Source organism: Oncorhynchus masou, chromosome 23 (assembly GCF_036934945.1).
Source record: "Oncorhynchus masou masou isolate Uvic2021 chromosome 23, UVic_Omas_1.1, whole genome shotgun sequence".
Lineage (NCBI taxonomy): Eukaryota > Metazoa > Chordata > Actinopteri > Salmoniformes > Salmonidae > Oncorhynchus > Oncorhynchus masou.
The window spans coordinates 46,631,138-46,645,879 of NC_088234.1; the positions used below are offsets into that span (position 1 = coordinate 46,631,138).

At 43.5% G+C, this 14,742-nt stretch overlaps 1 protein-coding gene across 2 annotated transcripts in view; it reads right to left on the reverse strand.

The window, feature by feature from the left end:
- ninl (ninein-like) overlaps positions 1-14,742 on the reverse strand; it is a 42,587-nt gene that overhangs the window by 6,863 nt on the left and 20,982 nt on the right. The window contains exons 9-21 of one of the 2 annotated variants that reach the window (XM_064932251.1): positions 12,004-12,140; positions 11,302-11,442; positions 10,985-11,159; positions 10,416-10,526; positions 9,612-9,701; positions 8,657-8,801; positions 8,288-8,356; positions 8,069-8,193; positions 5,673-6,040; positions 1,431-2,858; positions 785-889; positions 566-635; positions 91-375 (exon numbers count right to left, since the gene is read on the reverse strand). In XM_064932251.1, the coding sequence (XP_064788323.1) occupies positions 91-375; positions 566-635; positions 785-889; positions 1,431-2,858; positions 5,673-6,040; positions 8,069-8,193; positions 8,288-8,356; positions 8,657-8,801; positions 9,612-9,701; positions 10,416-10,526; positions 10,985-11,159; positions 11,302-11,442; positions 12,004-12,140 (3,249 nt within the window). The remainder of the gene's footprint in view (positions 1-90; positions 376-565; positions 636-784; positions 890-1,430; positions 2,859-5,672; positions 6,041-8,068; positions 8,194-8,287; positions 8,357-8,656; positions 8,802-9,611; positions 9,702-10,415; positions 10,527-10,984; positions 11,160-11,301; positions 11,443-12,003; positions 12,141-14,742) is intronic. The other variant, XM_064932252.1, reaches the window with a different exon arrangement.

Genomic DNA, 14,742 nt, shown 5'->3' on the forward strand with positions numbered 1-14,742 from the left:
AACATAGTGTCTAGACAATGGAGAAGTCTACCACAACTGTCCCAAAAGTCCCCTATATATATATATATATACACACACACACACACACACCTTTTCCTTGATGGTGTGGAGTTCTCTCTCCAGCAGCTCCTTGTCATGCCGCCAGGCTGCCTGCAGGTGGAGTCTCTCCCTCTCCTGCTGGGTGGAGGTCTCCTGGAGCTGCCTGGCAGTGGCCGCCCCCTCCTCCTGCTCCCGGGACACCTGCGCCAGCCTCTCCGTCAGCATCTGGACCGCCCCCTGGTCGGCACGGAGTTGGGAGCTAAGCTCAGCGTTCAGACTGCTCAGCTGCAGGTTGTGGGCTCTCAGGTCCAGCACCTCTTCCTGGTACTTGGCGTTCTGAGAGGGAAGGGAATGGATGAAGGGTTTATCAGACTGGGATTGCTCATCACTATGCAGTGACCTCGGGTGATTGAGAGAATGATCATGTGCCCAGTGATCAAATGTAGGCTATTAAAAATCAGGCTAAAAGGGTCAGTTGAACTATGCAGGGTGATTATAGTGAAATGGAAAACGATTGAAAACCAACCTCTTTGTAAAGTCTCTCCTGCTTCTCCCTGTTCTTCTCGTGTTCCTGCTCCACTTCGTCCAGTTTCTTTCTGGTGAAATCAAAGACGGAAAGGAATGATTAATAGCTGTGAAGACAGAATACAGCTTAAATAACAACCCCTTCTGTAACAGACATTTGTAAACCATATCTGAATTTAACATTATGTCACAGCAACACATTACTGACGGATCAGCTTACTTCTTCTTGATGATCTCTTCCTCCATTCTCTGGACATCCTGCTGTAACATGGCCAGTCTGTCCTTCAGAGCACTGTTCTCACAGTTGACCTCATCTAACTGAGAACTAGAGTTGAAATAGTTGAAATATGAGTATTTCCTCAAAGGCATTTTAATCTGGAAGATATTTAAACATAATATTTATCTGGGGATTGATTTGATAGAGGCATTTATAATTTGAAGCAAACATTTGAGTTCCAGATGAAACTCTGGTTGAAATCAATGCACTTATGTGGCGAAAGTAAAATGGACACTGGTTTAGACAAACAAATATTCAATGATATAAAATACTGTTATTCAGACAAATTAAATCTAATATCATGCACCTCGGTGAAAATCATGCCATTAGAGAGGCAGAAAATTGTTAATGCATTCCAGACAATTAAGGTGTTAAGGTGTAGAGAAGGTTAAACACTTGAAGAAGTTTTGTGAGGAGAAAAGGTGGGGATCTCGTTCAGATGAGAGCAGATCGGTTGCAATTAGTCATTCAAATATCAGACACCATGTTTGGGGCAGAAACACATTGGAATGTTTCAAGGCAGGTGGAGGTTAGTCATTTGAAGGTTGGTTTGGTTTGATTTCCGGCAACAGGCCTGCACGTCACAAACCTGTGTGGACTGGTAGGATCCATCACCATCTCCAGAGCCATGACCAGCTTCTCCATCTCCACCAGCTGCTCCTTCATCCTGCCCTTCTCCCACTCAAAGTCCTCCTCCAACCTGTGGACCTCTGCCTGAGAGGACAGCAGGGCCTGCTGCAGCTGGACGGTGTTGCTGCTGCCAGCCTTTCCTCTGAGGGAGCACAGCTCTCTCTCCTTGGTCTCCAGCTGGGTGTTCAGCAGCTCCTCTTCCCTATAGTGCTTATTGGACAGGGCTTCCGCTATCTCTACCAGACCTGCAGTCTGCTTTATATCTGATTCAAGGTGGTCTACTTCTGTGAATTTGGCCTCTAGCTGGGACCTGAGATCAGAAACCAGGTTGGACATTTCACCCAGTTGAGCTTTCAGCTGGTGGATGTGGTCTTGGAGTTTGGATGATTCTGTTTCCATTTCTACGATCTGGTTGGAGAGTTGGTCTGCCAGGCGGATGTAGTGGGCGTTCTCCTGGCCCAGACAGCACGTCTCTTCCCTCTCCAGGTCCAGGGTGGATTTGATCTCCATGACCTGGGTTTGTTCCAGCCTCAATGCTTCCTGTAGACTCTTCTCTGCCCTCTTCCACTGGTTTAACTCCTCAGTGACACAGTCAAGATCTGACTGTAGACAGTCAACAGTTGTTCTGTGTTTTCTCAGCTCCTCCATCAGCTTCACTCTGTCCATCTTCTGGGAGTCCAGCTCTGCATTCTGCCTTGAGCATCGTTCAACTTCATTTCTCAGAGCCTCCCGTGCCCTCTCCAACTCCCCCCTCAGGGTATCCGTGTCTTCCTCTTTGGCCCTCAGCTGAGCTTGCTGTTGTAGGAAGGTGCTGGACAAACTGCTACAGTTCTCCGCCATCATTTCCTTGTCCTGAAGAAGTGTCATATATTCAGACCGTAGACTATGCAGCTCCTCTCTTAGCTGAGACACCTCACTAAGGATCTCTCGCTCTCTATCCTTCACAAACCCCAGTTCGCCCTCTACATCATGCTGTTCAGAGGCCTCTAGTTGACTGCACCGATCGCAAGTCTCTTCCAGTTCAGCCTCTAACTGACTGCACTGTGTTTGATAGTGCTCTAGTTTCACCTCTAACTGACAATGCTGTATAAGTGACTTCTCCCTATCGGAGGTCAGATCTGCCTGCTCCTGCAGACTGGCTATGTGCTCTTTCAGCTGCCGGACTTCCTCCTGGTGCCCTTCCTCCAGCCTCTTCCTCTCCATAGCAGACCGGCTGCAGATCCTGGCCTGCTCCTCAACCGCCATCTCTGTACTGTGGAGTCTCTCCCTGTGCCTCTCCTGCTCCAGTTCCAGCCGCAGGCGCTCACAGCGTAGCTGGTGCGTGAAGCTGCGCTGGGCCTCACCTTGCTGAGTCTTCATCTGAGACACCTGCTGCTCTGCCTCTTCCCTGATTACATAGCACACACACTGTTCACCAAGGCACACAGAGACAGATACATACACATATACAGTACGAGTGAAAAGTTTGGATACATACTCATTCAAGTTTTTATTTGTATTTTTTTTAAACTATTTTCTACATTGTAGAATAATAGTGAAGACATCAAAACTATGAAATAAAACATGGAATCATGTAGTAACCAAAAAAACTGTTAAACAAATCAAAATATATTTTATATTTGAGATTCTTCAAATAGCCACCCATTGCCTTGAAGACAGCTTTGCACTCTTGGCATTCTCTCAACCAGCTTCACCTGGAATGCTTTTCCAACGATCTTGAAGGAGTTCCCGCATATGCTGAGCAGTTGTTGGTGCCTTTTCTATTCACTCTGCGGTCCAACTCATCCCAAACCATCTCAATTGGGTTGAAGTCAGGTGATTGTGGAGGCCAGGTCATCTGATGCAGCACTCCACCAACTCTCCTTCTTCGTCAAATAGCCCTTAAACAGCCTGGAGGTGTGTTGGGTCATTGTCCTATTGAAAAACAAATGATAGTCCCACTAAGTGCAAACCAGATGGGATGGCATATCACTGCAGAATGCGGTGGTAGTCATGCTGGTTAAGTGGGCCTTGAATTGTAAATAAATCACTGACAGTGTCACCAGCAAAGCACCATCACACCTCCATGCTTCACGTTGGGAACCACACATGCGGGGATCATCAGTTCACCTACTCTGCGTTTCACAAAGACACAACGGTTGGAACCAAAAATCTCAAATTTGGACTCATCAGACCAAAAGGACAGATATCCACTGGTCTAATGTCCATTGCTCATGTTTCTTGGCCCAAGAAGTGTCTTATTCTGATTGGTGTCCTTTAGTAGTGGTTTCTTTGCAGAAATTCGACCGTGAAGGCCTGATTCACGTCGTCTCCTCTGAACAGTTGATATTGAGATGTGTCTGTTACTTGAACTCTGTGAAGCACTTATTAGGGCTGCAATTTCTGAGGCTGGTAACTCTAATGAACTTATCCTCTGCAGCAGAGGTAACTCTGGGTTTTTCTTTCCTGTGGTGGTCCTGTTTCCTGTGGTGGTCCTCATGAGAGCCAGTTTCATCATAGCGCTTCATGGTTTGCACTTGAAGAAACGTTCAAAGTTCTTAAAATGTTCCGGATTGACTGACTTTTATGTCTTAAAGTAATGATGGACTGTCATGTCTCTTGGTTTATTTGAGCTGTTCTTGCCATAATATGGACTTGGTCTTTTACCAAATAGGGAAATCTTCTGTTTACCACCCCTACCTTGTCACTACACAACTGAATGGTTCAAACGCTTTCACTTCTTAGGGAGAGAAAGAAAGAAATTCCACAACTTAACTTTTAAGAAGGCGCACTTGTTAATTGCAATGCATTCCAGGCGACTACCTCATGAAGCTGGTTGAGAAAATGCCAAGAGTGTGCAAAGCTGTCATCAAGGCAAAGGGTGGCTACTTTGAAGAATCTCAATTATAAAATAATACTTTTTTGGTTACTACATGATTCCATATGTGTTATTTCATAGTTTTAATGTCTTCACTATTCTTCTACAATGTAGAAAATAAAAATAAAAACCCTGGAATGAGTAGGTGTGTCCACAATTTTGACTGGTACTGTATATACACACATATACAATACCAGTCAAAAGTTTGGACACACCTACTCATTCCAGGGATTTTCTTTATTTTTCTACAAAGCTTTCATCAAGACAAAGGGTGGCTACTTTGAAGAATCTGAAATATAAAATATGTTTTGATTTGTTTCACACTTTTTTTTAACAACATGATTCCATGTGTTATTTCATCACATTATTATTCTACAATGTAGAAAATAGTAACAATAAAGAAAAACCCTTGAATGAGTAGGTGTGTCCAAATGTTTGACTGGTACTGTATATACACACACGTGCATACAATAAGTGGACAAAACATTAAGAACACCTTGAGTTGCACCCCCTTTTTGCCTTCAGAACAGCTTCAATAATTCGGGGCATTGACTCTACAAGGTGTCAAAACCATTCCACAGGGATGCTGACCCATGTTGACGCCAATGCTTCCCACAGTTTTGTCAAATTGGCTGAATGTTCTTTGTGTGGTGGACCATTCTTGGTACACACTGGAAAATGTTGAGCTTGAAAAGCCCAGCAGTGTTGCTGTTCTTGACACAAACAGGTGCCTGGCACCTACTACCATAACCCATTCAATTGTACTTTATGTTTTGTATTGCTCATTCATCCTCTGAATGGCAAACACACACAATCCATGTCTCAATTGTCTCGAGGCTTAGTTTTTCTTTAACCTGTCTTCTCCCCTTCATCTACACTGATTGAAGTGGATTTAACAAGTGACATCAATAGGGGATCACACCTTTCACCTGGATTCATCTGGTCAGTCTTCAGTGTGTCATATCAAATTTGTCACATGCGCCAAATACAACAGGTGTAGACCTTGCAGTGAAATGCTTACTTACAAGCCCTTCACCAAAAAAAAAGTGTTGAGTAAAAAATAGAAAATGGTAAGAGTGTTCATAATGTTTTGTACATTAAGTGTAAATACATACACACGACGTACACCAGTCCCAGCTCACACACCATTGTTGTGTCAGTCCAGTGTATATGTTATGGAGTTAAAGGGACTCATGCAAAAGTTACAGTTGGCACAAAAAAAAATGTTAAATAAAATTGAATGCAAAACCGGGAGCCAACCTACACAAGAATGTGAACTTGAAATGAATTTGTTTGAATTTCAGAAGACAGCCCTGGGGAGGAGGATAGTCTGGCCACACTCACCTTACGAGCAGCAACTCTTGGTCCATCTTGAGCTTCAGCTCAGCCTCTAGCTGGTCTTTCTCAGAGGTCAGTCTTTGGACCAGGTTACTGATCTCCCGGGCATAGTTCTGCTCCAGCTCAGCCTGTTCGCGCTGGGCCCTTCTCTCCTGGTTAGCGCCCCAGCCTGGTCCTCTCAGGCCCCTGGAGCTGCTCTGTAACTCGGTCTGCAGCTTCTCCACTGCCTCCCTTAGCCTCTTAACCTGCTCCTCAGCCTGGGCCTTCTGCTCCTCCAGCTCACTGATCTCCACCTTGAAGCCCGAAGAGATGTCCTTCCTCTCCACCTCCATGTTCCGTCGCATCAGCTCCAGGCTGCGCTCGTAGAAGTTCACCTGTGAGGCGAGGATGATGAGGTGGTTCAGGGCTATCCCAGAATTAGAAAAATGGGCCTCCCGTGTTCTGAAGTTAGTTCAGTATTTACATCTCGTGTCCCTCAAATTGCCAACAATTTTGAACCTTTCAATTTCACATACAAAAATAGGAGACAGTAATCAAAACAATACAAAAACGTGTGAGCTAGAGTTTAATGGCGGGAACCGGGTTACCGAGCTTTACTGGAATTACCCGCCCAAACCCATCTTTTCCCGGGATAAATGATAGTGAGAAACCAGTCAATTATAAATTATTTCTATGAACAGAGTGAAATAAAATGTAAATGTTAAATTATGTGCAAAGTCTAAATCTGTCATCATATGGCCTGCTCTGCTATCTGCATGATCAATAATCAACGCTCAGGGTGTGTTGTTGTAGCCTACCGTATTTACTTACAAAGTCACTACTGGTTGGCCTATCTGCTTTTATTACACTGAACAAAAATATAAAACGCAACATGTAAAAGGGTTGGTCCCATGTTTCATGAGCTGAAATAAAACATCCCAGAAATGTTCCATACACACAAAAAGCTTATTTCTCTCAAATTTGGTTCCATCCCTGTTAGTGAGCATTTCTACTTTGACAAGATAATCCATCCACCTGACAGGTGTAGCATATCAAGGAGCTGATTGAACATGATCAGTACACAGGTGCACCTTGTACTGGGGACAAAAAAAGGCCACTAAAATGTGAAGTCACACAACACAAGGCCACAGATGTCTCAAGATTTGAGGGAGCATGTAATTTGCATGCTGACTGCAGGAATGTCCACCAGAGCTGTTTCCAGAGAATTGAACGTTTCTCTACTATAAGCCGCCTCTAACGTTGTTTTAGAGAATTTGGCAGTATGTCCAACAGGCCTCAACCACAGACCACGTGTAACCACACCAGCCCAGGACCTCCACATCCGGCTTCTTCACCTGCGGGATCGTCTGAGACCAGCCACCCGGACAGCTGATGAAACTGTGGGTTTGCACAAGACCTCATGTTTCATCATGATATCTATATTCCCAGTCATGAAATCCATAGATTAGGCCCCAATTTATTTATTTTAATTGACTGATTGATTTCCTTATATGAACCGTAACTCAATAAAATCTTTGAAATTGTTGCACTTTTAGTTTTGTCTGTGGGGCAAAGTTTGACAAAAATGATTGCCAACGAGGCCAAATGCAAAACCGACCTACTGAAAATCCTCTCTAAGGAGGAAACAGACGGGTCAAAATACATGTTTGAGGCACTCGCAACGATCCAGGCCACCTCCATGGAGACCAAGAGAGTCTTCTCAGTCTGTGGCGAAGATCAAAAACCGCCTATCTGGGAAGAATGTAAGCACTGCGCGTTATGAGAGACCACGTCATCGGAGAAAATCAAAGTTAAACAGGTACGGCCTATAGCCTATGAAAATGATTTTGTTTGTTTGTTAGCTACATTACAGGTTGTAATGCAACGAAACAGGAAAAATGTCAAGGAGGGTGAATACTTTCGCTAGTCCGCTCTGACAAAATGGCTGTAAAAACAGTCAAAACAGCCACAACCTTCCCAAATTTCACCGATAGACAGTTGTAAGGGGAGAGAAAATGACCAAGCTGCATCTTTCAGTCAAAGGTAGGCTAAAACAAATGTAATTTTCGGTAGACTGTAATAACCTCATAATATTTTACCAGTTGGCCAACAGTGCGTCATAGACCTGTTAACTTGGCTACATCAATTAAATAGTGTGGCGAGTTCGAGAGAACTGAGTTGATTAAATTACAACAAATACAACAAGAAACCGTTAGATTCATGTGTCTATTTCTCCAATATAGTGGTATAATCATGTCAGATTTTTTCCCGCTGGTATTATAGCTTTTAAATAGCACTTCCGGTTTGAACGGGAATACCGGGAAGCCCGTAATTTCTTGCAATTTTCTCAGGAAGGAAAATGTGAAGTTTCTTGAAAATATTAAAACCTAGTGTGAGCATGCATATCATAATGCCCCATCTACCTTGGTCTCTAACTCAATCTTCAGGTCCTGCACCTCCTGGCTGTGCCTCTCCTTAAACTGTTCCATGGCCATCTCTGTCTCAATGCTCACAACCGGACCTGGCAGACTCTCCAGACAACCCAGGCCTAAAGGAACAGAAATAAAAACACCAAGGTGGCGAGTCAAACCCAACAGGTTTTTACAGAGAGGGAAAAAATGATTGATATCTCCAATTCTTACCATTCTTATTGGCCACTTGTAGCTTTTTGCTAGCCATGGGAGATATGCCTATTTTCATCTCAGGGTCATCTGAAGCACAATGGACATGATTACTGTAGAGAGTAGGTCAGTGGCTAAAGTGAAACTGTCAGTGTAACTGGAGTGGGACTGAGTGGAGAAATGAGAGGGTGTGTGTGTGTAAGAGGGTGTGTATGTGCATACATGGGTGGGGAAGAGAGATATGAGGGGCCTTTCAGTCCTCCAAGGACAAGGCCCATATACTGTATGTTTAAATAAATAAATATATGTTCTAATCAGGGCACGAGTATCAATTCTAGGGACAAATCGGTTGAACACAGTATATGGCTTAGGGCTATGAGTGGGATTTACCAGAGTCAGACTCAGTGGTCAGTGATCGTCGGCTGGACCACGCGTGTGTGGACGTGTCTCTTGCCCGTCTGGGTCGCCTCCCCATCCCCTGACTCTTTAACATCTCCACCTCAGAGTTCAACTCGTCATTCCGGTCCCGCAGCTCCTGTGAGACAAAGACGTGTCATTTAACATGCAATACTTCCAACAAACATACATAAACACAGCAAAGCACAGCAGAAATAGTATAATGATAGAGCAGTATTAGTCACAATGTCCTCACTGCCACGCACATGCTATTCAAACCACACTGCATCACAAATTCTATGAACCTAGAACAACACACGCTCACCTTCACTTTCTAGTTTCCCAAAATGGGAGGCGTTTGGATAAATCAAGAGGATTGTCATTCACACACTCAAAACAGGTTTCGGCTCTGTCCGGGCAAGTAAACAAAAAGTCTTTAAAAATAGTTTGACATAAATCATGAATGTAAAACTAATTACTGCACTATGTTTTGGAAAATTGTGAAAGGTCGAACGCCCTTGGGGGTTACACACAAGGCATGCTTATTTAAACACACACAGCCTTTCTTTTTTTTGACCCCCTTTATCTCCCCAATTTCATGGTATCCAATTGGTAGTTACAGTCTTGTCTCATCGCTGCAACTCCCAAACGGACTCGGGAGAGGCGTGCATCCCCTGAATCACAACCCAACCAAGCCACACTGCTTCTTGACACAATGCCCACTTAACAGGAGTCGCTAGTGCATGATGGGACAAGGACATCCCTACCGGCCAAATCCTCCCCTAACCCAGACACTGGGCCAATTGTGCACCGCCGCATGGGTCTCCCGGTCGCGGCCGGCTACAACAGAGCCTGGACTCGAACCCAGAATCTCTAATGGCACAGCTAGCACTGTGTTGCAATGCCTTAGACCACCACGCCACTCGGAAGGCCCAACACACACTCTTACCCGGCACTGCAGCTCGTACTCCTTGATGATCTCAGAGACACGCTCCTCCTGGTTCAGCAGTCCTGTATTGTTCGGATCCAGGCTCCCAAACTGTCAGCCAAACAAAACGGAAACCCTCAATCATTCATTCCTGGCAAAACCGCACTCCTCACTCCCTGAGGGATGAGTTGCCACAGCAGGACATCATCACGCTAGGGTGACCACATGTCCCGGATTGTGCGGGACAGTCCTGCATTTTGGCCCTTTGTCCCGCTTTTGATCAACAAATTAAAACAGTCAGATTTCCTATTCAGTTAATGAGAATATTCATTCCAACCTGTCTTTTCTGAAGTCACCTTGTGCTTATGACAAGATATATCATAAGGATGTGGTGCTGGTGATGTTAAAACATTTCTCCAATTGTTGTTGAGAGCTGATAGACGTAGGCCAATATCATATTGTCAACCAATCCCATTTGTGAAATCTTTTTGGGCTAAATTCCAAATAAACTTGGAGAGAGGACAGTTAACTACCAGTACTTCCAAAACGCGTGCGTCTAATGAAGAGCTACAAAAGTACGTAAATAGCCATATTAGACTGAAAGGTAATTTCATAAAACTCTCCATGCTCATTAGTTGCAATTTAACATATTTTCTGCTACTTCACTCAATCCCATTTTAAAAGTTTCCCCTTCCAAGCGGTTTACATTCCCTGAGGGGTGCTGCCTGAAAAAAACATTCATGTATAGGCTACACTGTCCCGCATTTGGGAATTTTAAATCCGGTCACCCTACATCAAGCCCATCCTCACATAGTTCCCTCTCACCTTGTCTAGTAGGAGCTGGTCCAGGTCTCTCTGCAGCTTGGAGATGGTGTTCTCTGCATCTGACAGCTTCCCCTTCAAAACACTGCCCTCCTCCTCCAAACGGTGGTTCTCCTGTTAGCCCAGAGGGAGGGTTATTGAGAGTGATACGATACCGCTTTAAGATATCCACAGCAACACTGTGGGGTACTAACGATGGGGGATTGTTACAAAGCTAAGCAGGAGTCTGGCATTTGTTGGTTGTCCGTGGGCAAGTGGGTATAGAGCATGGATGTTGCAAGCAGGAAGGCAAAATTACAAAATTACATGAACTAATCTAATCCTCTCTTTTGAGGTCTCTAGAGAGGAGACTGGGATGGAGATGAAAACAAACTGCTTGCAGAAACTTAACCAGTTTATACTCATACAAAAGACGTGCATTCAAAAGCACGAGGAGCCTCTTATGAAGTAAAATCAAATAGAGGTTAAGCTCAAGGAATCTTTTAGGCGAGTTGGTCAAGCAATCGCCTGTATTCCTAGTACTCCTTTATCATTGTAAAAACCTCACAGTGTGTATCTATAGTGCTTGTCACCTGGGTGGCATTACAGATTTCCTCCTGCAGACTGGCATCCTGTGCATGTAAGACCTCCACTTCGTCTTCGAGTTTGGCCCGCTCACGCTCTACCTGCTGCAGCAAGACCTCGCTCTCCTGCTCCGATTCACTGCGCAGGGCCGTTAGCCTATACCGGAACTCCTGCTCCAGACCCCTGCCAATCAGAGGGAAGTTTAAGTAAAAAGTTCCATCCCCCACACATGACAATACACAACCAGTCAAGCAAGATTTTCCAACCATCACATCAGTCTAACATACAGAATGATATGGAGGTGAGAAGGAAGAGAAGGTCTTACTTGATTTTGGTTTCATTCAGTGACTCAATAGTGGCGTGCCTGTCATCCACCTCTCTGACCAGCTGGAGGTTTCTCCTGTCGGCCCACTCCAGGTCGGCCTTGACCTTGTCCCTTTCCTGACACGCCTGGTCTGCTAGGACCCTGAGGGACAGACAGCGGACAGACAATGAGCATGGACCTAAGTACAACACTCACCAGAATGACCTGATCATGGAGGACTCACATTAACAGCAATTATTCTATGTACATTATACACAAAGAATCAAAAAAGGCAGACCACAGCAGTTTAATATTGGCAAATTAATACTTACTGAAAGAATGCAGTATTATGGTTCCAAAGTTGGTCAGTAAACCGACAAGGCAATGATTGTTACAATAAACAATGTGAAAGCATCAACATCTCTCACCTCTAGGTGGAGACATAGTAATAATCTATCAACCAAAAATCCATGCTGTAAAATGTAGGCTACAGGTTTTGTGTGACTATTAGTGTGAAGTTGAACCAATGATTCCCCTTAAAGCAATTATTGACCATGAAATCAATAAAAAGTTGATGTAAATGATTTGGTCTCAGTTTAAGGTCATTGGCTCACACAGGAAATGAATCCAGAGGATGCATTAAAGTGTCTTTGACCATAACCTCTATAGAGTCCATAGAAGCACGCAGTACCAAAAGTATACAGTATCAAACCAAAGACTCACTGGAGGAACTGGATCTCGTTCTTGTAAGAGATGAGAGCGGCCTGGTGGATGCCGTTGCCGCTGACCAGCAGCTCATTGTCCAGGGCCAGGGTGAGCTCCGCCAGACTGACTCGCTCCTCCAGGGGAAAGTCCAAAGTCTGGAGGGGATAGAACAGCATGAGGTCAACTGACAAACTTATGGCAGTGGTCACCTAATCAAACCTGGTCCTTATTTTACTGCAGGGTTGGAACAAAAGCCTGCAAACCTGTAGCTCTCCAGGACCAGGGGCCTAATTTATAACCATATTTTACACTATCTTTTCTGAAAAGATTGCATGCTCACAAATATATGGAGATGTATACGTTTGGCTAACACCATACATATGCATGTTTTAAACCAGATATGTGCCCGTGTGAACGAGCATTATACAATGCATTCGAAAATAATGCAGACCCACTGACTTTTTCCGCATTTTTTTACATTACAGCCTTATTCTATAATGGATGAAATCGTTTTTTCCCCCCTGATCAATCTACACACATTACCCCATAATGACAAAGCAAAACATCTGGCCCAGCCAGAGTCCGGGTTCCGGCTGGGCCACTCATCATGGCCAGAAAAGATTTAGAACGTATTCTGCAATGATTATAATTTATGCATTGTGTTAATAAATGAAATATTGTTGACTTGAGATATGTGAAATTACAGTATTCAGATGTCGCCTACAAACATCAATGGAAAAGGTGAACCGTCTGGTCTACCTTCGAACTGCACATCGGATCGCAAAGAGCAAAATACTTGAAATAGCTTATCTATTTACTACTGTGAAGTGTGTCAAATTAAATGACAGATGGGACGTTTCTACATTTTAGTACACGCTCTTAATCCAGAGCATGTGGGAATTGAACCCACAACCCTCAACCTTGGCGTTGCAAGCACAATGCTCTACATGAGCATGCTCTACAATGCACATGAGACGACGGGTAGCATATCCTAACTTTTTGTAGGCCTCTAGGCTATTTCGCGAGTACGAAACCATCAGTCAGAAAAGGTGAGGAATTTATTCTCCACTGATCATGGAAATGTAATAAATAATAGGAAATAAAGGCCTATTTCTAATGATTTTAGAATGCAAAGACCAAAGAAATAGATTCTCACTAACTGCAAATTATTGCATTATTATTATTTTTATCAACATGTTTTTTGTTATGAAAAAAAGTGTTGTGTATTCCTGCACAAGGCTACTTTTGCCTTCTTGCAATGCAATACTTCAGCCACAAGAAACTGTGTGTACACATGGTCTAAAGATTGAGGGAGGATAAGCAAATTCTCACGTCAAGTTCGGTTTTTATAAATGCATACTTTCGCATGAAAACTGGCACACGCATGTTTTTGGGCATATTTTGTGCATACGCAACATTTATAAATGAGGCCCCAGGTGTTTTGACAACTGGTGTATGGTAAATATAAAGGTCAAAGGTCAAAGTTCAGTTCATCCTCATGCAACAAAATGTGTCAGATTTACAAGAGGATTATTTCAGTAACACATAATGTAACTAGAGTGTGTCAAGCCAGGGCCTTTTGTAGGCAGTGTTCCATAGATTATGGTTCTACACCACAGCATGTAATCTAAACCAAAAGACCATCCGCTACATGTAACTGGAACTCACAATCTCAATTCTACTCCTATTACACATTTTACACACAGGAAGGAGATATGCCCCTAAAGGAGTCAGAAATACAGTTTATGCAACTTGTTTTTATCAAAATGATGAAATGGGAAACCTTGCAGCCTTCTTTATTCAAGTGATAAAGCCCGAGAAGCCGTGCCAATATATCCTCCAAAACACCGGCCTCGAGGGCATTTTCACTTTTATACAACGGGTTACCAACACATTCAAATACCGATTAACATACTTTAACTTAAAACGTTATTTAGATTAAATTAATCATACTATTTCATCCTTCAACAAGATATAGTCTCAACACAAATCTAGGGTTGCTACCCAAGCAGGCTGGTAGTCCGTTCTATTGAATCGGTTGCCAGAGATGCGACCCAGTCGTTCAGTCTTTTTGTTCTGTATCTATGGACGCGACTCAGTAGTTCGCTCTAAATGTTCCATTGCCATATTGGCTGACAGCGTTCTTATCAGTTGCTTGCTAGCCAGCCATCTACGGCTAACTTACTGTCACGTCAAACGTCAAAAAGAACAACATTAGCAGCATTTGCATTTGTTGAAGCTGTTTTCTAGTGCCATTTATTTCGATACATCCATAACAATGATCTAATGAGGCGCGATTTCGCCTGGCAAATAAAATGTGCTCTCTCGTCAGGACACGGTTGTTCAGAAGAGCTAGCCAAGAACACAGCTAACACAATCACTTCAAACATAGAAGCTGTAAAGACTGCACTTCATTTGACCTTTTTTCAATTGACATTTCTTTGTATATATCCATAAAAAATTATGCCAGCTGATTCATGATTTCGACTGGCTGAGAAACGCTGCCTGCCTGTCTGTCTCGTCCCGACTCCCAACACGTTCATTACTATGGGACAGCTGGAGATCTAATTTTAATATTGAAACAAGGTTGCAAATGTCAGGGAGACAGACAGCAAGGTTCATACAAATCTCTGCTTTTGAAAACTAAATGTTAGTCTAAAAGAAATGTGAGGTAATGTTTAGATGCTTTTTTATATTGGATATCAAGTTTATAAATTGCCTGGGTGGGGCTGATGAGACAGTGGACTGCACATTCAG